Source organism: Podarcis raffonei, chromosome 8, assembly GCF_027172205.1.
Source record: "Podarcis raffonei isolate rPodRaf1 chromosome 8, rPodRaf1.pri, whole genome shotgun sequence".
In the NCBI taxonomy this organism is placed as follows: domain Eukaryota; kingdom Metazoa; phylum Chordata; class Lepidosauria; order Squamata; family Lacertidae; genus Podarcis; species Podarcis raffonei.
The window spans coordinates 23,379,771-23,406,934 of record NC_070609.1 but is presented as its reverse complement, the minus strand read 5'-3'; the positions used below and the strand labels follow the sequence as shown (position 1 = coordinate 23,406,934).

At 44.7% G+C, this 27,164-nt stretch overlaps 1 protein-coding gene across 10 annotated transcripts in view; it reads left to right on the top strand.

Moving 5' to 3' along the window:
- The window catches only part of PTPRU (protein tyrosine phosphatase receptor type U), a 372,040-nt gene that overhangs the window by 224,083 nt on the left and 120,793 nt on the right, over window positions 1-27,164 (top strand). For all 10 annotated transcript variants that reach the window (XM_053398507.1, XM_053398508.1, XM_053398511.1 and 7 more), the window contains exons 9-10: window positions 17,871-17,980; window positions 22,403-22,604. In XM_053398507.1, coding sequence (XP_053254482.1) covers window positions 17,871-17,980; window positions 22,403-22,604 — 312 coding nt within the window. The remainder of the gene's footprint in view (window positions 1-17,870; window positions 17,981-22,402; window positions 22,605-27,164) is intronic.

Here is a 27,164-nt window from a genome sequence, read left to right as displayed (position 1 = left end):
TTTGCCATTTCGGCATAGTCCATCATCTTCATCAGCCATTTGTCTCTGGTTGGGACTTTATCTTCTTTCCATCTCTGGGCCAGTAGTATCTGTGCTTCTGTCGTCACATACATAAATAATCATTTCTGCTCCTTTGGTATCTCTGCACCTAAAATTCCTAATCAAAAAGCCTCTGTTTTCCCCCCACAAATATTATTTCAAACATTTCCCCCCCAACTCATTATATTGTTGCCAGGGAGATAAAGTCCATCTGAGCCCCCAAGCTCCTGGCCGGACGATCCATCGACCTCCCGTAGTCAGACAATATCAGCAATTTAGCGACACGAAGCCTCAAGAAAAGATTGCCACATTCTTGGACTTGTGCACACTCTTTCAGCAGAATTCACACAGCAAAAGATGCACAGCAGGACAGCATATTTACAGTTTATTCAGCGTAGGTCAGAACAAAAGAAGACATGACCGTCTGCTCCGACTGCTCAGGCAAACAGCAGAAAACGAAAGGAACAGACAACATAAACATCCTGTGAGACAGGAAATGCGCAGGCTGTGACACAAACATCCTGCTCCCTTTTAAGGTGGAACGGAAATATCCTAACATATATATCATCTACCAGAATGCTTTTGTTATCTTGCACGTCCACCAGACCAATGACCCATCTTGTCCAGCATCCTGGACTCACTTAGGCCAGCCAAATGCCCATAGGAGACCTGCAAACAGGACCACAAGAGAACTCTCCCCTGCTGCTGTGTCCACAACCAGTATCCAACAACCAGTAGAACATAGCCCTTATGCCCAGTAGCTCTTGATAGAGAACCCAAGCACAGGGCCTCTCTCTCTCTCTTCCACTGCTCATCATAACGATGTACATTTTGCTAGCACTGAATATTCAAGCACTGCTCTGGATAGGAAGACCAAACGCTCACTATGTAAAGACGCTTCCGCAGGGAAGTACATAGACCTTGTGTGTTCCACCCATAATTTGCAATTAACTCCACTTTACAAGTTCAGAGTAAATACCAACATTAATCAAGGGGAAATTGTTTAGTTTCTCATCCAGAGTTTTATCATAAGACTTTACAGCTCCGGGTTACATTGTAATTAATCTCCCCAATTTTGTCATCATTTTTTTCTCTCCTTCTCTTAAGCTTCAAGTATTTGCAATTAACCTGAAGGAGCTTGTTCCTGTTGAAGACTCAATTGGGTGGAGGATATTAGTGGGCTTAATTTCAGTACCACCAAATCCCTGTGTAACTGCTCTGGCTCTGTAGATAGCTCATGCACCAGCAGAGTGTACAGGCAGCCTTGAAAGTTAGTCGTGAACATTGTTGAAGATTGTTCTAGAACAATGGTGGGGGAAGGAATAAAGGAATAGGAGACTTTAATAGTTGTATAAATGAAGGCAAGATTCAACAGACAACTTAAGAACAGTTGTTTTCCTTACAGGCAAACTTTTCAAATTTAAGCCATTACTTTTACAATTAATTGACTGAAAAACATACAATTAATTAGCTAAAATTAGGATGGAGATTTAGTCTTCATGCATGCACAGAAAACTACTGCAACATCATTAAGGAAAACCTGGTTTATATATTAGATAAAATATTCTGATTAGTTGAAATTGTTTTTTTTCTATTTTTGTTTGTTGAAATATTTATCTCCTGTTATGTGAGCACCTCCAGGGGAAATACAATGCATACACACACACACACACACACACACCAAATATTCATAGAATCATAGTTGGAAGGGAGCCAAGGGTCATCTAGTCCAACCCCCTGCAATGCAGGAATCTCAGCAAAAGCATCCATGACAGATGGCCATCCAACCTCTGCTTAAAAACCTCCAAGGAAGGAGAGTCCATCACTTCTCGTGGGAGTCTGTTCTACTGCCAAACAGCTCTTACTGTCAGAAAGATTTTTTCTGAATGTTTAGTTGGAATCTCCTTTCTTGTAACTTGAAGCCATTGTCTTGAGTCCTCCCTTCAAGAGCAGGAGAAAACTGTCGGATTTTCAAGCCAGCAGAGCCAGTCCCAGCTCTTAGGAATTTGGCCACCCTCCAGGTGCCCGGCTTGAATCCTTGTTGACCTCCCCTGCCAGCGTCTGCCGGCAAGATCAAGGGAGGTCTCTTCGGCGATCCTTTTCAAACGTGAAAAGAACACACCACTCCTCCCCCTCCCATCTCCAGGGGGGGGAATGAGACAGACAGAAATATATTTACATGTCTTTATTCCTGTCTTTCACCAGTACAGAGAAAACACGTCTGTACCCTCTGATTCCCAGCTGCAGAGTGAAAATAACTCCACCCATGTACTTCCAGTACAGGGTCATGTGCCACTCTGAGCTAACATCCGGTGCTCAGAGCTCTGAACAGACTGTCCCTGGTTCCCACGGTACAATCCAATAACACCAGCTTCCTGTTTACCATTCCAGCCATCTGGAGCTAGCTTCTGCATTGCTCCTTTTTCGTAACATCCTCCCCCAAAAGAATCAATGCTTGTTGCGGCAAGCAAAGCGTGATCCAGAGAAGAAAACAAACAGTTGTTATACACATAACACTCCTCTGTTGTTTCAGTTCCACCTTTGGAACTCCCCGCCACTGGTTTCCCCAGTGTACCTCTCTGGTTGTCTGGTTTCCAAGGAATGAGTGCATCTGCATTACCTTGGCTAGCAACTCTCTGTTGTGTCTTTGTCTCTGACTTAGACACAGCTCCAACCTGTCCTCGGTTGTTTACAACAGCAACACATGCAACAGCTAAGTTAGCAAACTCTTTTGAGTACCTCTTGGGTGGTTGACCCTTTGTAACTCTCTCAGACCTACGTATGAGGTGCTGATCCTCTCTGCTCACTGGTCCAGTCTTAGGACTCTTTGGAGAACCAGTTCCAATGGTAAACAGTGGTTCATCCTTCAGTTGTGAAGGCCTATCCATTGTGTGAGACTTCCTCTCAATGACTGTGACAACTGAGCTCTCTGAGCTATCAGTGTCATAACTTTCAGTACAGCTGTAATCAGTAAAATCATCATCATCTGAATCGTCCTCAGTGGGAAATGTGTGTACTATCACTCTCTCCTGTTCAGGAGCACTCTCTAGAAATTTTGTGAGAATCACCTGACCAGATTCAGACAAAATTACTCTGTAGAGACCCTTTTCATACCCCACAAAAATGCCTCTGGCATTCTTTACTCCACCTGGAGCTTCTGTCCTCACATGAGACCCAAAAACCTTGAAATGGGCAACAGAAGGTTTTCTGTGGAACAGTTTCTCAAAAGGAGAACTTCCCAACTCTTTTGAAACCTTTCTCATCTTCGTATAACAGAACAACATTAGAGACTCGGCCCAGTACTCATGTGGTAGATGTGAACTTAGCAATTGCGCTTCCATCCCCTTTTGCAATTCTCTGTTCACCCGTACACAGACACCCCTGTTCCACGCTTCCGCTGAAACAGCAATCTTGTGTCTTATTCCCTTCTTCTGCAGGAACCTCTGGAAATCCTGTAAAAGAAAAATCTGCTTCTCGTCTGTGAATAGACAATCAATGTTAGCATCATGCATACTCTTAACTTTGTCACAAAACTCCTGAAACCTCTCCAAGGCTTCCTGTGGCTTTCTCAACACATAAACCCAGACATAGTTAGAGAAATGATCCACACACACAAGATAATATCTTGCATTGCCTCTAGATGGTTCTAGAGGACCAATCACATCAGCATACACCCGCTGAAATGCTCTGTTGACCCCGGTCACCTTCTTGCTCACACCTGCAAGAGAAACGAGGTTAGACACAGATGAATTACATTCCATGTAATCACTTTGTGCAAAAGTCAACAAATACAGTCCATCCTTCTGTTTGGCAGAAAGATATAACTCTCCATCTTTGTAGATCTCGCAGCTCTCAGCATCGTAGGACAATCTCAGTCCTCTCTTTGCAATCTGCGAAACACTCAGCAGATTGAACTTCAATTCAGGAACCAAGTAAACATTGTTTATTGTCAAGTTCAGACTCTTAAGATAGACAGTCCCCACGCCGGCCGCTTCCAGCTCCTGACCGTTGGCCTGTTTCACAGCGAAGCGTTGCTTCTTAAACGATGAAAAGAGTTCTCTGTGTGGGGACATATGGACCGTGGCTCCCGTGTCAATAACAAACGAGTTCCCAACATCTGGCGTGGTTCCTTTCGCCATCAAAGCTTTTCCAGGTTTCACCGAAGTCTTGGTATGACCTTTGCCTGATGCCTCAGGCTTTGCTGAGCGGCCCTTCGCTCCTTTTGGCTGACGTGGCTTCTTGCAGTTCCGCTGAAGATGCCCAGCCTGTCCACAATTGTAACATCGGACAGCGTTCAAAGCTAGAGCTTTCTCTCCAGTAGCTTCATCTGCGGGGGAATTAGAACTCCGTTCCTCCCTCCCCCTGTCCTTTTCTTCCAGTGCAGCAAGTCTGTCATGTTCATTCAACACGACGGCAGACACCCTTTCCGCGGTCAAATCTTGAGCCGGGAGGGAACCAAGCTGACTGGCAACCGTTTTGTAAGTCCGATTTAGGCTGTTGATCATCATGAAGCAAAACACTTCCTCCTGCAGACGGAAATTGCGTTCCACCATCTGCTGGCGCAGATATTTCATCTCCGTCAGGTGCGCTTGAACATCTCCATCAGGCGCAAGCCTCAGATTGGTCAGCTTCTCAAAATACAGCAACGCTGAAGAACCAGCATCCCTCTGATGTGTTCTTCGCAGCATTTCCCAAATTTCCCGTGCATATTCCAAACCCTGAATATGCACCAATTGGTCATCTGACACACACAGAATTATAGCCGTTCTGGCTTTCAGATTCTGTGACTCCCAACCTCGGGTTGGTGCTGCTGGGATGGGGTTCTCAATCACATCAAAGACCCTCTGATTCTGCAGCAGGGCCTTCATCTTTATAGACCAAGATGAATAATTGTCATTAGTCAGGGGAGGGGGATAGGGCAACCCTCCCGCCTTCTTGGAATCCATGCTGAACTCAAGTCTGTACTTTCTCTCTCAAGCCAGTAAACTCCAAAAGTCTTTAGGCTTGTTTACTGCTTTCACTGGCAGGCAAACCTTTGGGCTTATTTTCAAAACCCTTGCACAGCTGCGCAGATATCAAAATACTTTCGACTTCCCAGGCTCTTTTTGAGCCATTCAGTAACTTTACAAGTGCTGGCGGACGTTGCCTAGCAACCTGCTCAAGACGGGAATCCTTATCTCACCACAGGAATTCCTGGTATGCCAGCTTGCTCTCAGAGCTTTTTTTTTTTTTCCCAAACGCAGCTCTCTCATGAACAGAAAATCAAACCTTTCTGTTCACTCTCAATAGCCCGAAATGCAGCATACCTTTGAGCATACACTCCTCTCGGTGTCCAGCTGTCTGTTCTGTTCAGCTTCTGGCTGCAGGCAGACGCATTCTTTCATCTCCTTAGGTGCAGAGGATGGCAACGATTCATCGACCTCTCACCTCTCATGCAGATTCTCATGGATCTTTCAGCCATCGGCATTGCTACCAGATGTTGGATTTTCAAGCCAGCAGAGCCAGTCCCAGCTCTTAGGAATTTGGCCACCCTCCAGGTGCCCGGCTTGAATCCTTGTTGACCTCCCCTGCCAGCGTCTGCCGGCAAGATCAAGGGAGGTCTCTTCGGCGATCCTTTTCAAACGTGAAAAGAACACACCACTCCTCCCCCTCCCATCTCCAGGGGGGGGGGAATGAGACAGACAGAAATATATTTACATGTCTTTATTCCTGTCTTTCACCAGTACAGAGAAAACACGTCTGTACCCTCTGATTCCCAGCTGCAGAGTGAAAATAACTCCACCCATGTACTTCCAGTACAGGGTCATGTGCCACTCTGAGCTAACATCCGGTGCTCAGAGCTCTGAACAGACTGTCCCTGGTTCCCACGGTACAATCCAATAACATCAGCTTCCTGTTTACCATTCCAGCCATCTGGAGCTAGCTTCTGCATTGCTCCTTTTTCGTAACAAAAACAAGCATGCTCCCTTAAGATAGCCTTTAAGATATTTGAAGATGGCTATCCTCTTAGTCTCCTCTTTTCCAGGCTAAACATACCCAGCTCTTTCAAGCATTCCTTGTGAGGCTTAGTTTCCAGACCCTTGATCATCTTGGTTGCCCTCCTCTGCACACATTCCAGCTTGTCAACATCCTTCTTAAAATTGTGGCACCCCAAATTGGACACTGTATTCCAGGTATGGTCTGACCAAGGCAGAACAGAGTGGTACTATTACTTCTCTTAGTCGGGACAGTATTCACTGTAATTCAAATCAGAATATGACCAGGTAGTCCAAATATGCTTAAAAGCTACCATGGGGCTTTGTTCAGAAACAAATAAAAGTTAAGGCAAACGAAAAGGTTTTCGGCATACTTGAGAATTGTGAGGATGTTAATGTATGCAGTGCATTATGTCTGGAAGGAGGCTATTCCAAAGTGTGGGTTGCCACCACAGAAAAGGCCCTCTTGTTGGTTGTTGCCAGATGGACATTGCCAAGTGGTAGCACAACCAAGATGTCCTCTGAAGATTATCACAGTGACTGGATGGGTCAATATGGAAGAAGGTGGTCTTTCAGGTGGCCTTCTCCCAAACCACTTACAAATTAATGATAAAACTGTTGAGGTTTGTGAGAAACTGCAGCTTTGAAGTGGACAATTAGTGAGTTGGCAAGAAGCCAAGTGAAGCAAGAGTACGTGAGAAAGTCTGCTTGAAGATAGGGAAGCCTAGCAACAGGTGGCGATTGGCTAAAAGTTTTCCCTTATTAGCAGCATGACACAGTAGTTTGGTGTTGGAGTTCAGAGGGTGGTGTGTACAGTTAGAATTGCAAGTTATGTTCCTGAGTCGTCATCCTGGACTACACGGACTAAGCAGCCAGTAGCAGAGAGTTTTGGTTGAGATCCATCAACAAAAACCCCAATCCTGGCAAATTGGCAGCCAGTGGAGGTCCTTCTTCAAAGGTGCTGCACGTCCAGGGCTAGGTGTACCACTCAACAGCAACCTAGTTGCAGCATTCTGCACTGGCTGCAGCTCCTGGACCAAGAATAATGGCAGACCCATCTAGAGTACATTACAGTAACCAGTGTGTGAGGTTACCAATGCATGGGTAACTGTGGCTAGGCTACCCCTGTCCAGGAATGACTGTTGTTGTTTAGTCGTTTAGTCGTGTCCGACTCTTCGTGACCCCATGGACCAGAGCACCGCCAGGCACTCCTGTCTTCCACTGCCTTCCGCAGTTTGGTCAAAAGGAATGACTGTAGAGGTAACCAAATATTCACCTGATAGTCCTAACTAATATCAAAGTAGGTGTTAACGATTAGCCTTTTTCATTTCCAAAGGAAGGAGAGCAACCCTTCCTTCAAAGGCAAAGGCTGAGTCTCTCCAATTTCCCTGTGTCCAGCTCTGCATTCCTAACCTATTTTTCTCAACTTGCAATTTCCCCTGCTGCTTTTAACCACACGATAATTGCTCCAGCTGTTTTCTTCTTGTACCCGCATACAGTTACTCCAGCTGTGCTTTTTGCTGTACTGTAAGCGCTCCAGCTGCTTTTCTGATTAACAAGACTTTCTTCTTATCCTTTGAGTTGAATATGATGTCTAATATAGTGTGCTGTCTATGCTTCTCGGGGGATCGATACATCTTTGTCTGAGCAGGGTGATACTGAAAATTGTACATGTCTGTTTCAATTATTTGCCTATCCAATTTATCTAATGTGGCTATCTGAATCTGCCCAGGACTGCTTTATGGAGCTCTTTTCCAGATATATTGCTTTTGTCCTGGAGTGTTCATTAGAAATTCATGTTTTTGTAGGTTGGTTAAATCTTTTTCATGTTAAAAACAATCAGATGGAAAAGTAGTTTTGATCTGAAGGTGGGGAGGAGGCTACAGTATTAAAACACCCCTGTTTTGTTGATATATATATATAATTAGGACTGCTAAAGTGCAGGCAAAGTGATGTACTCTGTTGTCATTTTTTCAGTCTTCAAATTCTGTGATTATGACTCCAGCAACCAAATTAGGCTGGTTGCTATTTCTCTTACTTCTACACAATTGTGCCTGCACAGAAGACTCTTTGACACATTACAGCAGAATATGCATTTGCATCGTTCTGCCATAAGTTGACCTCATCTGTTCTGTAACATTTGAAGGACATTTGCTTGCCTGAATATGTGGCAATCAAGTGCCCAGGAACCTCAGCCACTTGCAGCTCCCAGGGGTGTCCTTACGGCAGGCGGTTGGACATACAAATGGTTTCAAATGTTTCAAACGCAGCACCATCTACCCAGAGTATGCCAATATGGTATGAGCTTCTGTAGAAAAACATCAACAACTATATCGGATGAACTGGAACAGTGGAGCTGGTGTTTATTGCATACGCAGAAATGTGACCTGCAAAAACATATTGCACTGTGAAGTGCTTCTGTTCAGGAATTTAGCCAATAAATCATGTCCTTGCCCAGAATATTCCATTCCCCTCTCAGCTTTTCGTCCCAACCGCCAACATTGTTAGCATTCCATGGGCAGTGAGGAAGCTTAGTCGTTATTGGGCTACCCTGGGGTTTTGTGTTGGAGTTGAATTTTTGCCCCCTTTTTTCCATCTCACAAATAATTTTTGTGTCTCTTCAAACATTGTGGGTTCTCCTAAACACATTGAAACCTCCATCTTAATTCCAAATTTTGGTCAAAATTCTTCTGGTACCACCTGTGCTCACTTTTAGATGGAATGATAGGTCCAGTGATGGCAATGGTGGTGTCGAGGCTGGTGACACAATCTTCTCTTGTAGATTATACCCTATTGGGAGTGATATGTACTGAAAGAAAATCAGCTCATTCCTTAGCTTCTAAGGATCAAATTGGGTATTATTTTAAATCCATGGGTGTATTTCACATTTTTAAAAAATTGTCTCTCAACTAAAAAGTCCCAAATGCTGTAACTTTTCTTCAAAGGGGATCCATATAACCCCAATGGGGTGTTGGGGAGTGGAATATGTCAGTTGTGTAGGGCATCCTCCTCCTCTTGGGGGCCATGTATGTATTGGCAAAGGAGCACTCCTCCATCAGTAATTGCAAAGCAAAACCAGAGACAAAGAGCAAGCTTTTCCCCCCAGAGAGTCTGTGGGGTGCCTGAAACGAGTGCCCCTTTCCTTCTGGGTAAGGCTCCTCTGAGCTTCCTTCCCTGTAAGATTGACCCTTTCATCATCAAACTGGCTGCCAGCTGCAGGAAACTTTGTAAAAATTTGTGTGTGTGCCAGCAGGGCAGCTCAAAAGCTTGAGCTGCTCTCAGGCCAACCCCTTTCTGAGTTATTCGCTTCCTACAGAGATCAATGATACGGATAAAAAAAGAGGCAGCGCTGCTGCCATTTGAGCCCTCAAAGGTTGTTCCAAAACATTAAATAATGGAAGAATTTCCCATTAGGAGATGGAACGGTTCATTAGCAGGCAGACCTCTGCTGCCCAGACCGATCCTCCCAAGCAGATGGGAGCTTTCCAGGGGCGAGTGGCTCTTCTTCAATTGAATTTACCATTCTGACACTGCAGACGTTCCCAGCCTACATCCCTTTGTGTGCCCTGTGTCTTTCTTAGTGTTTACAGCTGGAAGGTGGCGGGTTGGGGGGGGGAGTTTTCAAGGCACCTTTAAGGAAGACAACAGAGATCTGCAGGCAGTGGTGAGAGGTGGAATTGCTTTTTGTTGGCATTCTGTGACCAGGGATGGAGGAAGGGGGTGTGTGGTAGGGGCGGCCAGCCCCAGGTGTCACCACTGAGGGTGGTGACAAAGTGCCAGGTGGCACTCACCACAGGGCTTGCAGCATGCCCAAGCCATGCGTCTCTCCTGGGAGTGATGCAGTGGCTTGGGCACCCACAGGCTCCACGCTGCCCCAAATGGTCCGCCCACCACCTCAGCTGTAGGGTGGAGGCCCCGCAGAGGTCCCACGGAGCGTCCTGCCCCGTCTTGCCCCGATGTTGCTGGTGTGATTAGTATAAATCACATGAGATGTCTGGGAGGATTGTGGGAACGGAAGACCGTCTTATCTCTTCCGCCTGAGCGTGTTATTGCAACTGTATTTTCACTTTTGCAGTATGCAACGGTTGTTGTTCTGCCAGAGCTTGGAGAACACAGAACGTGATTATGGAATTTCTGTATAGAATCTAAATAAAATGCAGTTTAGATCTACGGATGCTAGAAGACTTGTGTGCAGTTTTCAGATGAAAAGTGTCACAGAAAGGCACTCTGAAGATGAAGGGACATGTCATTCCAGAGATGTGCCTACCGGGAGACGCTCAGAGGTCCGGGGGGGTGGGGTGGTCGGGTCTCCATTTTCCCCAGAGCATTTTTCCAACAGCCCCACACCCACGGGCAGCTGGCCCTGCCCCTAGCGCCCGATCGGCTTGCTCTGCCATTGTCTGTGACATCAGAGCAGCTCAGCTGATTAAAGAATTCACTGCTGCAAGCAGAGTACAATGTAAATTACTCATTTAGTTCAAACTCAGCACCTGCTAGAGCTGTTTTCTCCTCCCTCCCTTGCACCTTCCAGGTCCTAAGTACAGGGGTTAAGTACAGAAGCCAATGAAGAATGGCAAGGGAATCTTATTTCAATCTTGAGAAAGTGACTTTCACTGCTCCTGAGGGCAGCAGGCTAGTTAGGGGTGTGGGCGGCAGGCTGCATTGCACACACAAATCTGTTCTCCAGCTGAAGGATACAACCAGGGGGATGCTGCCATAACACTGCTGCCCAGTATCTGCTGCATGAGTTAAGGCCAGCTCTGATTACAGGTCACACCCACAGCATACATTTGAAGCACATTCCATCCCCTGAAGAATTCTGGGTAATGTAGTTTACCCCTCACAGAGTGACAATCCCCAACATTTTAACAAACTACAGTTCCCAGGATTCTTGGGGACAACGACGGATCACGTTGCTTTGAATTAGTTTCAGTGTACTTAAAATGTATAGCGTGGGTGTGAACATAATCTTATGTCTGTGTAATTGGAAGCAACTTTCAGTTATATTTGCAATTTTTGAAAGTCTCATTGATGCCAAAATAAGCACCGATGAATCAACAAACTGAATTAGTGAAGTAAAGTCTTGGTTTCTTTTGTTTTGGTGGGGTGAGGATTTCATGAAAGTGTTTATCTGGGTCAATTGCATGAATTTTTGGTTGAATCACTGTTTTGCACAAGCTCTAGAATCCAGACATAGTTGCCAAGTATTATTTTTATTAACATTTCTCAGATGCCTTTTACAAGTCAGCCTCAGGGTGACCTACAAACAATACTAAAGATACAAAAGGCTTTAAGCATAAGAGCAGCGAACAATGGTTTATCTGTACAATACTAAAACCACCCCAGTGAAGTGCCTAAATCATCACCCACACAGTAGCAGATGCCACTCAACAATTAGAGAGCATCCTATCACATACCATGGCATTGCTTTCCTAGAATGCAAGGTGATTAGGAACTCTTTTTTTAAAAAGGGGGGAAGTCTTCTATTTCTACTTAAAAGATGCCAAAGCACAGCAGTATTTGTAGTGCATCGTGCCAACCTCTACATGTAATGCAAACAAGGTGGAATATCCTGAAAATTGTTTCCTTTGTGCCTTCTCGGATTTGATTCCTCAGGTGCATCCCAGACACTTGTAATAAAATGGAGCATTTGCATAGTGCTGAGCACAGATGAAGACTGCACATCTGTTTACATGCGCAAATACATATATCTGCCCCAAAGGTTTCCATAATTTAATAAGTGCTTTGTGTAGGGCACCTCACCTCGGATTAAATTAGCTTGTAAATCAGGTGGAAATGCTTTATTTGCATGGTGGGCTTTTGCTTTTTATTCCCCCCTACTTGTTTTGCAGTGAATTAGCTTGTCCTCCTTACCTCCCCAAATAATACAATCTACAAGAGCACTGCAGAAATTAGCAACTGATATTTAGAGTGTCGTTATCAAGTGGAAAGTAGGCGATGCTTATCTGTAGTACCTAAGGCAGGGCAAAGGTCCCTATGGTCACAGCACTAATGAGGATTTGGGAACTGGGTTGTTGTTGCTGTTGTTTGTTCAGAAGACAAAGACAGATTAAAGAAACATAGCTAAAGAACATATAAAAGGTTATAGTTTAAAATCCATTAAACTTTCTATAGAATTAAAACGTATCAGTTAGAATGCAGATAGTAAACAACACCAACACACACACACACACACACACACAAAAAAAAAAACACACACACTTAAGAGCCCTTTCCTTAAAAGCAGTCAGTTTGCAAAAACCTGCCAGTGGAAGAACAACAAGGAGGGAGCTGGTCTAGCCTCTCCAGGAGGGGAGTAACAAAGCCTGGGAGCAGCCACCGAGAAGGTCCAATCCTGCACCCCCAACATATGTGCCTGTAAGAGTGGCAGGATTGAGAGAAGAGACTCCCCAAAAGATCTCAGAGCCCAGGAAGTCCATGCGAGAGAATACAGTCCTTCTAAATGCCTGGGTTCTACACAGAGTTCTTCCTCCCAGCTTTCTACTGTCTCAACAGTTTCAATGAACTGTTCCAAACCATTGGATTGTTTCTGACTTTTTTTTTAATGTAGGGAAACATTTACAACACCCCAATTCTCACATCAAATATCACTTTCAGATATTTCAAATATCACTTTCAAACACCACCCTGTGTTTATGCCTTGTTATAGGTGTGATTCCACCTTCTCCATATTTGCATTCATTAATTTTGCAACCAGCTGACATCCATTGATGAAAAACCAATTTAATTAGAGATAGCCTAGGAAAGTGTCATTGCACTGTAGGTATCAACAGTTCAAAATGCACCTCAGCAGGTGCATTGTGTGCTGCTGCACTACATGACGCTTTAGGGAAAGGCTCATTGATGGAGCATCATCCCAGGTTCCATCCCTGGCATCTCTAGGTAGGACTAAGACAGACCTCTACTTTGACACCTAGGAGAACTGCCAATCAGTGTAGGCAACACAGAGCTACTGTATATAGTCCAATGGCCTATATATTTCCCACTTGGTAGAAAGCAACTTCCTAATGTTTCTATATTTAGGAATATTCTATATTTAGTATTCAGGCACATGCATTTAGGTGCTTCAGTGATCCATTGTGTTCAGATGTGTGCACCCTAGAGGCAAAATGAATTACTCACTCATTTGAGACATTCAAGTTCTACTACAAGCAGGGACCTTGTATAGTGATGTGGAATGGCAGGCTGTGAACCACGTTAGATGTTTGCACATTGCAGACAAGATCCATCCACTCCCTGTTTACAAGATTTCAGATCCTGGGGAGATAGCAGGATCTGCCATCCCATTGATTGCCAGGTTTGATTCAGATGATCTGATTGGCTCCCTCACTGCTCCATGTGAGTCCCTCCCGAAGTTGTGTGCTTGGTGGAAGAGAATGACCAACTCAGGTAGAAGGAATATACTGTTCTTTGGGCTAGAAATGTAACAATGAATTCAAAATAACAAATAAATAAATGGGGATGGTTGGCCAGCCTCTTTCACTAGCCTGTCTGTGCAAATCGTATTCCTTTGACTTGTTCTTATGCATGGCTTTCAAAGTGGATTATACAAACTTGTGGAGGACATTGCTCTTAACAGCTGCTAGCCACAATGGCTATGTTTTACCTCCAATGTCAGAGGCGTTACGCCTCCGAATACCTATTGCTGGGAATCCATCTCAGCAGGGCAGAGACCTGTTGACACTCATGCCCAGCTTGCATTCCTCTGCTGGGCATCTGGTTGGCTACTGGGAGAACAGGGTGTTGGACTAGACAGGCAATTGAACCGATCCAGCCGGGCTCTTGTTATGCTCTTATGTTTTAAACTGGAGTATTTAAGACTGGACCAAAGAACACACAACCCTAACTTTTTTTTTTAAAAAAGATAATATTAAGAATAATATTTCATTTCCAGGGACTGTTCAGCTTGGCTCCGGCAGACAGATTACAGACCTCCAGCCTTTGCAATCCAACCGCAGAGTCTGACAAAGCCCCCATGATCATAATAAAGTGAATTATAGCTTTAATGCAAACAGTATTATTCACATAACCCCTAAAGCCTGTTTCTGCCGAGGTGGTTTTGAATAATGCTTTTGGACTTCCCCATCCTGCTGTTTGTACCTTGCCCCTGCCCCTGTCTGTGGAGTCAAAGGGCTTTGCTTCTTTCTCTCCCCCTTCTGCTTTTCCTTCTCCTAAAGAGAATATAATCGCTCGATTCTGCCTAAAATTAGAGGCTGCTGTAAAGCTTGTGTGGCAGATGATACTGTTTGTGAATAGTGATCTTTGCAAAGCAATTGCCTGGTCTGTTCCTCCTTAATGACATCCTTGAGAAAGGGGAATGAAAGGCGGGCTGGGGGAATCTGTGCTAAATCAGTGAATATTGATCCTAGTTATGGCTCTTTTGCTTGTTGTTTGTCATTGTTATTATTGTGGGTTGTTGATAATTAGAGGGAATGACAGGGCTCCACTAATCCAGCCAAATTGCCTGGAGATTAGAGATTTACACAAGGCCCCCGTCAGTGGGCGTTGGAGCAGCTGGTTACGAAAGCTCCAGGCCTGAGTAAATGGCAGACACTCCATCCTTCCTGGCAGAATATGGTGTGTTTGCAGAAGCCTAATGCCAGGTGCTAGTGTGAACCATCAGGACTGGGTTCACAAGGGAGGGGGGGATAACAAATTGATTAATATGGATTGAGGCCCATGCCAAAAACATCTGAGAGAAGGTACAGTGAGGGATAGCTCCATGTGAAGCCCCCTTCCCAACACCATTCACCATCACCAACCCCTGAAGGATTGCCAGCTGCAGGTAGAAACACTACAAACTACAGAGGGCGATAGTAATCTGCCTGCCATTTTACATTTCCTACAATGCATTTGGGGGAAAGGCCATAGCTCAGTGCTAGAACACCCTTCTTGCATGTAGAAGGTCCCAGGTTCGATTCCTGGCATCTCCAGGTAGTACTGGGATCATCTCCCTGCCTGAAAACCTGGAGAGCCATGTTGGTCAGTGTAGACAATACTAAACTTGATGAGCTCAGTGTAAGACAGCTTCCTCTCTGTTTGTACGTTGGTGTTTTGTCCCTCCAGATCACTGTCTGAAATTCACAGTGGCAGCTTGTCTTCTGAGGCTCAGTCACCACTGTCAGTTGGCTCTGCCAGGGCCAGAGAAATGGGTGAGGGACAATATCCATGTAATTGGCCCTGCCCAGAGCACATGGACTTTCAAAGCTGTCCAAGGGTGCTGAGTTTGGGTGGTGGCCCTGGCTACAGGTTCTGGGGGCCCTTGGGCAAGAGACACACTGCAGGAACCCTTCTAGAGCTCACCCAGCTTTTCCTTGTTGCTGGCACTGCTGCCTGCTTTATAGCCTTCTTCCTTTAGGTTGTGGAGACTTTTTCAGCCGGAGGGCTGCATTCTCTCTTAGACATCCTTCCGTGGGGTGTGCCAGGGACTGAAGGAAACTGGAGTCCTGAAAACATCTGGATGGCAGTCCAGGTCCCTTATTCCCAGTCTAGATCACACTAGGAAGCTTCCTCCTGCCAAATCAGAAAATGGGTCCATCTAGCTCAGGATTGTCTACATTGACTGGCAGGGGACACTCCCAGCCTTATCCAGAGATGCCAGGAATTGAACATTCAAGGTAGATGCTCTTTCACAGAGCTGTGCAGCTCACTGTCTGACCTAATTGGTGTAGCAGGACAAAACTGAGTGCTGGGATCCAACTGGGGGTTGCGTGCATCAGACCCTTCCTGACACTGCTCAGATATGCAGCCTCCTCCTTCTCATCTCTCCTCATCCTCTCCTGTCTTGCCTTTAGTTAGCGGGTTGACTGCCTTGGCTCAGCAAAAGGCAATTAAGCCGCCCCCATAAAATAAACATGAGCGAGAGTCGCCTGCCGATTCACCAGGCATGTATTTGCCTGAGTGCTAATTTGTGGAGGATTGAGGGCTCAGTCTGCAGTGATCAACCCAGAGTGCTCTGGATTATGCAAACGCAGTCCGGTAATGGTGTGATTTCTCCCTCCTCTGGCTGCTGCAATTTATGTTCGCAACCTGTTCTTTCTAAGTTGACAGGGAAGTTTCATTCCTTGGATCAAGATGACTTTCCCACAGCCTGTGTGATGTAATGGGTAGAGCAGTGCTAGACAATGTTGGACTACAACTCCAATCATCCCTGGCCACTGGGTGTAATAGCTGGGGTTGATGGGGCTTGTAGTCCTACAATGTATGGAGGACACCGTGTTGGCTATCCTGGGTTAGTGTCTGACTAGGAGTGGTGGGACTTGGGTTCAAATGCCTGCTCAACTCCACAGCTCACTGGGTGACTTTGAGGTGACCATCTCTCAGCCTAACCTACTTGGCAAGGTTATTGAGTCAATAAATTCCAGGGGCAAAGGGAGATCCTGTCTGTTGTACTTGGAAGATGGTGTGTGTGTGTGGAAACATGGGTCCTATCTTTGCCACAGGATGTTGCAAGAACAACAACAACAACAACAACAACAATTTTTTTATACCACTCTGGGCTGCTTCCAATGGAATATTAAAATACAATAACCTATTAAACATTAAAAGCTTCCCTAAACAGGGCTGCCTTCAGATGTCTTCTAAAAATCTGGTAGTTGTTTTTATCTTTGACATCTGGTGGGAGGGTGTTCCATAGGGCAGGTGCCAGCACCAAGAAGGCCCTCTGCCTGGTTCCCTGTAACTTGGCTTCTCGCAGTGAGGGAACCACCAGAAGGCCCTTGGCGCTGGACCTCAGTGTCCGGGCAGAACGATGGGGGTGGAGATGCTCCTTCAGGTATACTGGACCAAGGCCGTTTAGTGTTTTAAATGTCAGCACCAATACTTTGAACTGTGCTCGGAAACGTACTGGGAGCCAGTGTAGGTCTTTCAAGACTGGTGTTATATGGTCTCAGCGGCCGCTCCCAGTTACCAGTCTAGCTGCCGCATTCTGGATTGGTTGTAGTTTCCAGGTCACCTTCAAAGGTAGCCCCACATAGAGCACATTGCAGTAGTCCAAGCGAGAGATAACTAGAGCATGTACCACTCTGGCAAGACAGTCTGCTGGCAGGTAGGGTCTCAGCCTGCATACCAGATGGAGCAGATAAACAGCTGCCCTGGACACAGAATTGACCTGCACCTCCATGGACAGCTGCAAGTCCAAAATGACTCCCATTTCAAAGAATGTCAGACTCTGCATGCAAGACAAGTTGTTGGAGGATACGCCTATCATTTCTCAGTAGCCACAATGGTTATGTTCTACCTTCACTGTCAAAGGCAGTATGCCCTTGAATACTAGTTGACCACTGTGAGAACAGGATGTTGGACTAGATGAGCCTTTGACCTGTTCCAGCAGGGCTCTTCTTATATCCTTAAGCACACTTTGTGCATGTGGAATCTTGCCATCATTCCATGGCTCCCTTCAGTGTTCTGACTGCTGGATTCCAATGCTGGGGAAGATCCATGGTATATTCCTCCCAGGAACATACAGTCTCAGCAAACAGATGGTGTGTGTGTATGCTTGGGTGGACTGGGGGCTGTGTATTTAAATACTGCCTCATTAATATATAATGACCAACATATGGAAAGCTTAGCAGAGCGCTGGGATGGAACTCGGAATGGAACATTGCCCATTTGGGGGTGCAGTTGTGCCCCATGATATTCCTTGATGTAGTTGTTAGGCTGTGAAAACAGTACATCTGTGGGGAGCAACTTTAAACATTGCCAGTTGGGGGAAATGTTTGTGTTCATGATATTCCCTTGTTGTAGTTAAGGAGCTGTAAGGAGAGCTGTCTTAACAAGACTGTATTTTGACACCCACCCAACCACTTTTCTTCCCGAAACCCTTCCTTGTTTCAGTCCCCGGAGGCATTGCTTCGGAGTCCCTCACATTCACCCCCTTGGAGGACATGATTTTTCTGAAATGGGAGGAACCAGTGGAGCCCAATGGCCTCATCACGCAGTACGAGGTATGTTGTAAAGCCCTTTTGGGGATTCCTTGTCTTTTTACCAGCATTAAAGAGATCTTATTTATTTTATGTATTTGCTATTACATTCTGCTTTATCTTTCTGAAGAAACACAAAAGTGGCTGCTATACAAACCACAGAAACAGGAACACGTCAAATGCAAGTTAAAAAACCGGAAAAAAACCCAAGGCTGAGCTGGCGACAGATCCACCGAATCCACAGCAGCTGGAGATAAGCACCAGCTAAAAAAAAATCAAATGGAAACAGATATGCTTGCTGAAGCAAAATTCAACAGCAAAAAAGAATTTCAGTAGAATCTGTATGCTTATTGCAGAGTCAACTCTTTATTTGGTGTCTGAAGGTGCACAGCATCATGGATAGGTGGTCCCTCGGGGGGGGGGGGGCTAGTCTGTGCACTGAGAAATTCCTCCACCTGATAGATATCCTCCAATCTTCAGCCAGAGTGAGCTCCCAAACAGGACCTCAGCTGTCAATCAGAATGCAAGAAGTTCGATGCATGGTGGAGTGTGATCTTTCATATATCTCATGGCCCTTTGGGTATCTAGTTCCCCAAGCATTTATGGCTTTATGGGTAGGAAGCAGCACTTTGATTTGAGCATAGAAACAATATGCAGCCTGTGGACATCAGACAACACTGGAGTAATATGATCAGTTGGCGATATTACTAGCGGCAACATTTTGCATCATTTTACAGTTCCAGGCAGTTTTCCAGGGCAGCCCCAAGTGCTCATGTTGCAGTAGTCAAGCCAAGTGTATTAACTACATGATATTTATGATTGGGGCACCACTGAGCCTCTTGGGCTTGCTGATCAGAAGGTCTGTGGTTTGAATCCGTGTGACGGGGTGAGCTCCCGTTGCTCTGTCCCAGCTTCTGCTAACCTAGCAGTTCGAAGCATACCAGTGCAAGGCGTCCCATTGCGCCAGAAGTCACATGACCCAGAAAGCTGTCTGTGGACAAACATCGGCTCCCTGGGCCTGAAAATCAGAGATGTGGGCCACATCCCATAGTCAAATTCAACTGGACTTAACTGTCCAGGGGTCTTTTATCTTTACCTTTTACCTATTACCTATTAACTGCATGATATTTACTCCATTAACTTATCAATGAAACGTCCATATGAAGAAAAACAATATTTTTTGAAGCAATAGGCAAACTTTAGATTATGCACTCATGTGTTGCAGCAGGCATCATCTTGTGGAAGAAGGATTCTCTCCTGTGTGAGACAGCAGGGAGGCTGCCTCTTTTAAGATGGTGCTTTTCTGCAGGTTTTTAAAGAAGTGCCTGTTTGTTTGTTTGTTACATTTCCACAGCACCCCAAAACCAACATTCTCAGGGTGGTTTGCAATTAAGCTTAAAATACATAAAATAGAACGAGACCTTAAATCTAGGGCAGAAGAAAACCAGAACAATCCAAAACCACGAGAAAACCAGCAAGATGGGGATCACGGCAGCTTAAGAGATCTTTGGAACTCTAAAACACTTCCTGAAAAACCAGGGAAAGGAGACGGGTGGGATTAGTAACCAATGTTAGTCCTACTCAGAGTAGACCCCTTGAAATTCATGGGCATTGCTAACATGGATGACTTAATTTTAATGGCTCTACTCTGCACAGAACTTAGTTGGAAACAATTCAGTGTTTTTACCTGGTGCCAGAAAGATCCCAGAGTGGGTGGTAGGAGAGCTGGGAAGGTATTCCATAGCCAGGGTGCCACCACTGAAAAGGCCCTCTCTTTGGGATCCACCTACCACCTGCCAGATGTTATTGGGTGGGTGGGTGGTGGTCTCAAAAGATCACCATGCAGGTATTTGTGTGAGATTAGGCAATCCATTGGGTAACCTAATGCCAAACTGTTTAAATCTGTCTAGTTTATTTCCAGTAGTTTGAGCTGAGTCTGGAAATAGACTGGAAACCAGTGCAGTAGAGTATAGCAAGGTCACATCTACCACATCCATTATTAGATTGTTGTTGTTCTTGTTTTATTATGCATTGTGTGGTTTTTTATTGTAATTTTATGTTGTGAACCTCCTTGAGAAGGGCAGTATACAAATTTAATTACATCATCATAGTCATCACTCTTATAGCTCCTTAACTGTCATGGCTTCCCAAAATAATTATGGGAGCTGTAGTTTGTTAAGATTCCCCTAACAGCTCTTGGCACACTTAACAAACTACAGTCCCCAGAATTCCTTGGGGGAAGCAGGTTCCCCAACCACCTCGATGGTGTATAGGGTTGGGTGTTGGTGTGGAGCCAGTTGACAATAAGCTTGAACTGCAAAGCATGACATGGATGCTGAGCTCTAGAAATTCTGCAAGCTGTCATGCCAGGGCAGACATGTTGGGCAACAGCACACCTGGTGATGGCCCTTTGCATGTCAGGCTAGGCTTAAGCAATGGATAGAGGTTGCTTTTTTCCTCAGCAAGGCATTGTCGTCTCCATTCAAAGCAGAGAGAAAAGGGATACATTGTCTTTTGATAGTTTCTTGAATGAAGCTAGCTGTGTGGTGCGCTTTCTTTGGGGGGGGGGGATTCTTCCACATCCCCTCCCAAATGCAGCCTGGCAAAAAAAGCCCTCTCTTATCTCTTTTTTTCCTGCTTTTCTGCCCTCTCTGGCATCAACAAAAATTATTAGAGCGCAGAAACAGCGGCGTGAAGAAAGCTGATTCTTATCTCTGTGCTGCTCTGACTGCCCTGCCTTGGGCTGAATGCTGCCTCCCGGAGAATTGACACAGGCTCCATTGTAATTCCAGAGACATGTTTTACAGTCTCGGAGATTAAGGACAACTTTATAGTTCCTTCCAAACCCCATTGTTTAGAATGCAGAACTCAAGTGGCTTTTCATTCCCCTTTCTAAAAGTTTTCAGGCTGGCCCCATTCTCACCGTGGTGATAAATTTTGTTTCTGGACCACTTGAGACTCCAGGCAGGGGATCACAATTCATTGGCTCCTCCTCTATACCAGAAGCATATAGAGCGTGAGTCGGGGTGGGGGGAGAGGGCAGGAGAGGAAAAAGGAATCTGACTGACTGCCCTCCCCTGCTCCTGATCATACTCACTGGACGTGCTGATTAACACCAGGTGAAAAAGGTCAGAGTAACATCACAGCTGCCTATTTCTGTCTCTGGCCAAATAAACTTTTGCTTCTGTCCTTGCTGGCAGCTGGCATGTGACCCTTGGAAAGTGGCTCATGCAGGAATGTGGCCCAAGGTTCCCTACCACTGGTATATTGGAACATTTGGTCACTGGTGAGTGGTGATCCCTTGCTTGGAATGTGAATTGATAGTCCAGATAGTATCTTGCCAACTACCCTACTGAGAACTAGGGCACAATCTTTCACTGAATCTCTACGGTTGATTTCTTATGGCTTTCCAGGTGAGTTCAGCCCCTGCTTTCTGTTACACATCATAAGAAAGAAAGAAAGAAAGAAAGAAAGAAAGGCAGTAATAATAATAATAATAATAATAATAATAATAATAATAATAATGCCTCTGGAAAACACCAGTGAAAGGGCCTCCTTGTTGGTGCACTGGGCTTCCATTCTACTGTTTTTGGAACATAGGAAACTGCACATATCCCATTTTATTCCATTGGTTCATCTTCCTTGACATTCTAATATATTGCCTACTCTGACTGATAGCAGAAATGGCAAACTAATTAATATTAAGGATGTGCACCCATCAAAGAATTAAGTTCAGACCTTGATCCAGAGCTTTGGAAAACATACTTCCTCTGTCTGCTGTGCTTTAGAAGGCTACACAGTTCAGCTCATGGTCCAAGGCTAAGTCTACTGTGCGAAAGAAAAAGAAAGAGAAACAGAACGAGAAACAGAACGAGAAAGAGAACGAGAAAGGGGGAGGAGGCTTTGTTATCCCCAGATCAACAGCTGTAACTTAATCCCTTTTGGCAGAAGTGGATGACATTTGTAGGCATGCTGTCCCCTTCAAAGTGTCTAGTTGGCACCAGTCTGTCTTGAGAGGAAATAGAAGAGTGTGCCATCAGAGGTAAAGTCAAACCGTTGGAGAGCTACAGTGCCTGCTGTGGCTGTAGAAACCAGTAAGGGAGAGACATTGAAGCTGGGGTGTCTGTCTCCAGGCACTGCGGTCATCTGAAAGGGATTCCCACAAGGTAGGGTTAATGTTGCCAGCCTTCACGTCATGTCTGCAGACATCTTTAAAATGCAGAGTTTGTCTGCCAACAGGCCTGGTGCCTGAAGCACCAAATTACATGCAAATAGAGCCTGTGTGTGTGTGTGTGTGTGTGTGTGTGTGTGTGTTCGATTGTTGCAACCCGCCTTGGGACCCTGTGATGAAGGGCAGGTAATAATTGCAACAACAACAATTCTTCACCAGATTTGTTTCTGTATTATGATGCTGACATTTTCTTAAAGTATATCCATTTCTCCTAGATCAGCTACCAGAGCATTGAATCCTCTGACCCAGCAGTCAATGTCCCTGGCCCACGACGTACCGTCTCCAAGCTCCGAAATGAAACTTACCATGTTTTCTCCAACCTGCATCCTGGGACAACCTACCTCTTCTCAGTGCGGGCACGGACCGGCAAGGGATTTGGCCAAACGGCTCTGACCGAGATCACCACTAACATCTCAGGTTGGTGGCAAGAAGAGCAAAACGGCTGTTGTTTTTTCATCTAGGCTTTGCTCAAAGTTACAACTTGTCCTGGAGTTCTTTGGGTGTCTGCCATTGCAAATTGGATGGGATGTGGTTTGGATGTAGTGACAACATCTGGCAAGCCAGTGGAAGTCATTCTTTTTTCCCTCTTTTCTTTTCTTTTCATTTTTTAGCAAAAATGATGTGTGTGATGAGCTGGCTTTCTGCTGACAAGCACACCCATATGTGATCATGGCACTGTTGTAAGGCTTCACGCCAGCTGCTAATGCAAAGGGATTGTATTAACAATTCTAGCTTTCTACTTCACTCTCTTCCCCCACCCTACCCCGGCTTCTCCTCCAGATTTCACCTATCTTTTCTGCACACTTCTATTCCTTTTTCTTTTCTAGTTGACATGGCCTTATTTTAATTGTTCCCTCTGCAGCAATTCCAGCAGGATATTCCCTGCCCTCACTCCCATCTCACAGCTTTGGCATTGCAGTCCTAAATAGTGATCCCGCTGAAGCTTGTAATTACTTAGTTAGCAACAGAAACTTCCTTTGTGGGCTAAGGCACCCCGGGAACATTACATTTCCCAAGTTCCCTGGTAACTGGTATGCTGCTGTTGGAGTTACAAATGGAAGTGAGGAAAGGCATATGTAAAGGTCTGGAGTGAGATTGGTGGTGGTGGTGGTTTGCTGCCACTGTCGGATATAGATGAAGAGTTTCCTATGGTGAGCATATGCAGGGTTACAGAAGGAGTGCGAAGCCATATGTTCTCTGTCTTGCTCCCAATTATGGGATCAGAAGTCCAGTGTGTTCTAAATTTAGAATTGGACTCATGGAATAAGAAAAGCAAGTAGTAGTCCTACAGCCTACCACAGAGTCAGGTCAAGCAAACCTCATATAGTCCTTATTCGAGTCTTGTAAGAAGTGGCCAAGTCTTGCAAAACGTCACAACAGGCTTGGCATTCTCATGGGATTTGGGGAAAGTACTGTGGGAATTGGGTGCTTCAGGGGCCACTCTATCCATCTAGATCAGCCTTTCTCAACCTGTGGGTCCCCAGATGTTGTTGAACTACAACTCCCATTACCCCTAGCTAGCAAGGCCAGAGCTCAGGGATGATGGGAGTTGTAGTCCAACAACATCTGGGGACCCACAGGTTGAGAACCACTGATTTAGGGGACTTCCGGTTAGCGCCAGCGCTTAATGGCGGATTTCTCCCGGAGCTCCGGGAGAGATCTGCTTCGTGGGTTCGGGTCCTGTCAGCTACGGCGGAGCGGGGACCCTCAAAAATCACAGGCGCGTAGCCTGTGAACTGGAGACTCGGCGGGCACCTTTGCGCCCCCCCGACGCTGTGAAATAGCCTTTTTAAAGGCTGCGGACCAGCGGAGGGTGTGTGGAGCGGTGCTGAGAGTCGTCTTCACCCAGCCTGCGAAGCGAAGCCGCGTCGCCATTAGCGGAGAGCGCTGACTTCTTCCGGTGAATTCGGACTAAAAAGAACAACTATCCGTGAGTAGGATTGACTTTTAAATACAATTGGACACTAAAATTAAAGAAATTGGGCACCGAAACGGACAAGCACCAAAAAGGAAGTCTGCTTTCCGTTCTGTAGCAAGATCAAAGCGAAAGGCACTCAAGCTGTAACTGTTTGAAAGGAGAGTTTTGGGAACTAATAAATCCACCACCAAGCAAAGAACTCCCTCCCCGAAGGCAGGAGGGGGGGGAAAGAGGATTTTAAAGTGTTTCCCTGCCACTTTAAAAGAAATTGAGTTATTTACCGCTGCTCCCATACCTGGGGATCGGACTGCCGGAGAAAAGGAACCGGCTAAGGACTGCTGTCACAAGAAGGTAAAAAAGTATCTCTAACTGACTTTGGCTACTCTCAACTTGAAACATTTACTTTGTTGCATAGTAAAGTTATCTGCAGGACATTATTGACTTGGATCTTTTAGAAAGGGGAAAAAAAACAATTGAAAAGGACTAGGAGGACTTTTGTTTATTGTTTGGAGAGTGTGGGATTAACTTGGAGGTAAAGAATTGACTTTACGCCCTCTAGAGGACTTATAAATTGTTTCAGCAACAAGTGGAGTTTAAAACTTGAGAATTTCTGTCTGACAGCTCAAGAGTGTGGGAATGACCTTGAGCAAAAGACTTTGTTATGGCAGATGGTAAAGAGAAAAGTCACAAGAAAGAGGATTCACAAGAAACAACCTTGAGATCTGGCAGACAATACAAAGTTGATTCTTCTATGCAAAGAAGGGCTTCTGTATCAGGAGCCCCTGGAACTACAGTTGTCCCAAAGGCAAAAGTGAAAATAATGTCTTCAGAAGAAACCTTTGCTAAGGTATTGGAGAAGATAAATGACTCTTTAGAGGAATTAAAAAAGCAAGGTGCAGAAACTAAAGTACAAGTTGCTGAAACAAATAAGAAAATTGAAGAAATCTCTGGGAAAATTGATTCAAACACCAAAAGTATAACTGACCTTGGGAACAAAGTGAACTCAAACGCAGAAGCAATTGGGAAATTATTGGAAGAATCATCTACAACAAGAAAGATAGCTGAGGAAGCTAAGGAAATTGCAACTGCTGCTGAGGGAAAGTTTCCACCAGTGTTTAAGAAACTAGATGAATATGAACTGGCACTTTCTATGCAGGATATGCAACGCAAGGAGAGGAACTTAAGGATCAGACTTGTGCCGGAAAAGGAAGAAGACAACCTGGTGGATTATCTGACAAAAGAATTTTCTGACTTTTGGAAGCAGGAGCTGGACAAAGAAGAATTTAAGATAGAAAGTGCATTTAGACTGGGAGCAAGGCAGAGGAAGAACAGACCCAGAGACTGTTTAATAACCCTAAGATCAAAAGAGGAACGGGACAAAATATTGAACCTGCACTACCAAACAACCCTTCGAATTGAAGATTTTTACATTGAGATTTTTAAGGACATCCCTAAAAGTATCTTGGACGCAAGAGGACACTACAAGGACCTGGTGATACTGCTGAAAAGGAACTACATACAATTCAGGTGGGAGTTTCCTCAAGGCTTGTCCTTTAAATATAAGGGGAAGAAAAGAAGAATAAAGACAGTGAGTGATAAAGACAAGTTCTTAGGAGAACACGAAGAAGATCTACAGAAAGAGACGTTTCCAGGGCAAGGGCATCCTTCACTAGACACGAATACGGAACCACCGACAAACGAGGAACAAAAATTGGGAGCTGTAGGAGGAAAGAGTAAATAACCCCATCATGGCTCTGCAACTTCTAACTTGGAATTGTAACGGTTTGAACATTCCCAGAAAAAGGAAAAATATATTTCATGCTTTAAAGAAAGACCAATTGGACTTGATTTGTTTACAAGAGACCCATGTGACAAGAGCACATAGAAAGTTATTAATAAATAAAAGACTGGGCCAAGAATTTATATCTTCAGACAGAGTAAAAAAGAGAGGAGTAGTGATTTATGCAAAGGAAAAGCTGCAACCGAAACAAATCTTTAAAGACGACCAAGGAAGATATTTGGCAATTGAAATTCAATTTCAAGGAGAAAAGTACCTGATAGTGGGAATCTATGCACCAAATGAAGGGAAAGCTGAATTTTTCAAGAAGTTGCATGAGACTTTGATGGACTATATGGACTATAATCTAATCATGATGGGAGACACGAATGGAGTAGTTTCAACAAATATGGATAAAGCACAAAGACAGGTAGTAACAAAAGATGGAAGACTACCAAAGACTTTTTTTGAAATGACTGACAATATGGACTTGATTGACATTTGGAGAACAAAACACCCATTAGAAAGAGAGGGAACCTTCTTTTCTGAGGCCAAAATGACATGGACACGGATTGACCAAATTTGGGTGACTAGCAGTATGGCGCAGAATATAAAGAGAGTGGAAATCTGCCCAAAAACTTTCTCCGACCACAATGCAGTAAAGATGGTGATGAAGCAAACAACAACTGGCTCCTTCAGATGGAGAATGAATGACATCTTACTTAGAGATGAGGAGATTTGCAAGAAGGCCCAAAAAACTTTGAAAGACTATTTTGAAATTAACCTAAGGACTAAAGTAGAAAAAAGAATAGTATGGGACGCGAGTAAAGCCGTGATGAGAGGGTTTCTGATACAACAAAATACATTAAAGAAAAGAAAACAAAATGAGAGGAAGGAAAAAATTCTGGAAAAGATAAAAGAAGGGGAAAAGAAACTAAGATTGAAGCCAAAATCACAAGAGATCTTAAGAGAAATTAAACTTTATCAAACACAATATATGGAACTGACGAATCAAGAACTAGAGTGGAAAATTAAGCAAATGAGACAAAAGACTTTTGAATCTGCTGACAAATGTGGCAAGTTATTGGCTTGGCAAATAAAGAAGAGACAAAAACTCAACACGGTAACAAATATAGAAGTGGAAGGAAAGAGTATAAGTAACCCAGCGGAAATTAGGAACTGCTTTCAGAACTACTTTAGACAACTCTACACACAAGGGCCGCAGAAGGAAATGGATATACAACAATTCCTCGAGGAAAATGGGCTGAAAAAGGTCTCGCAG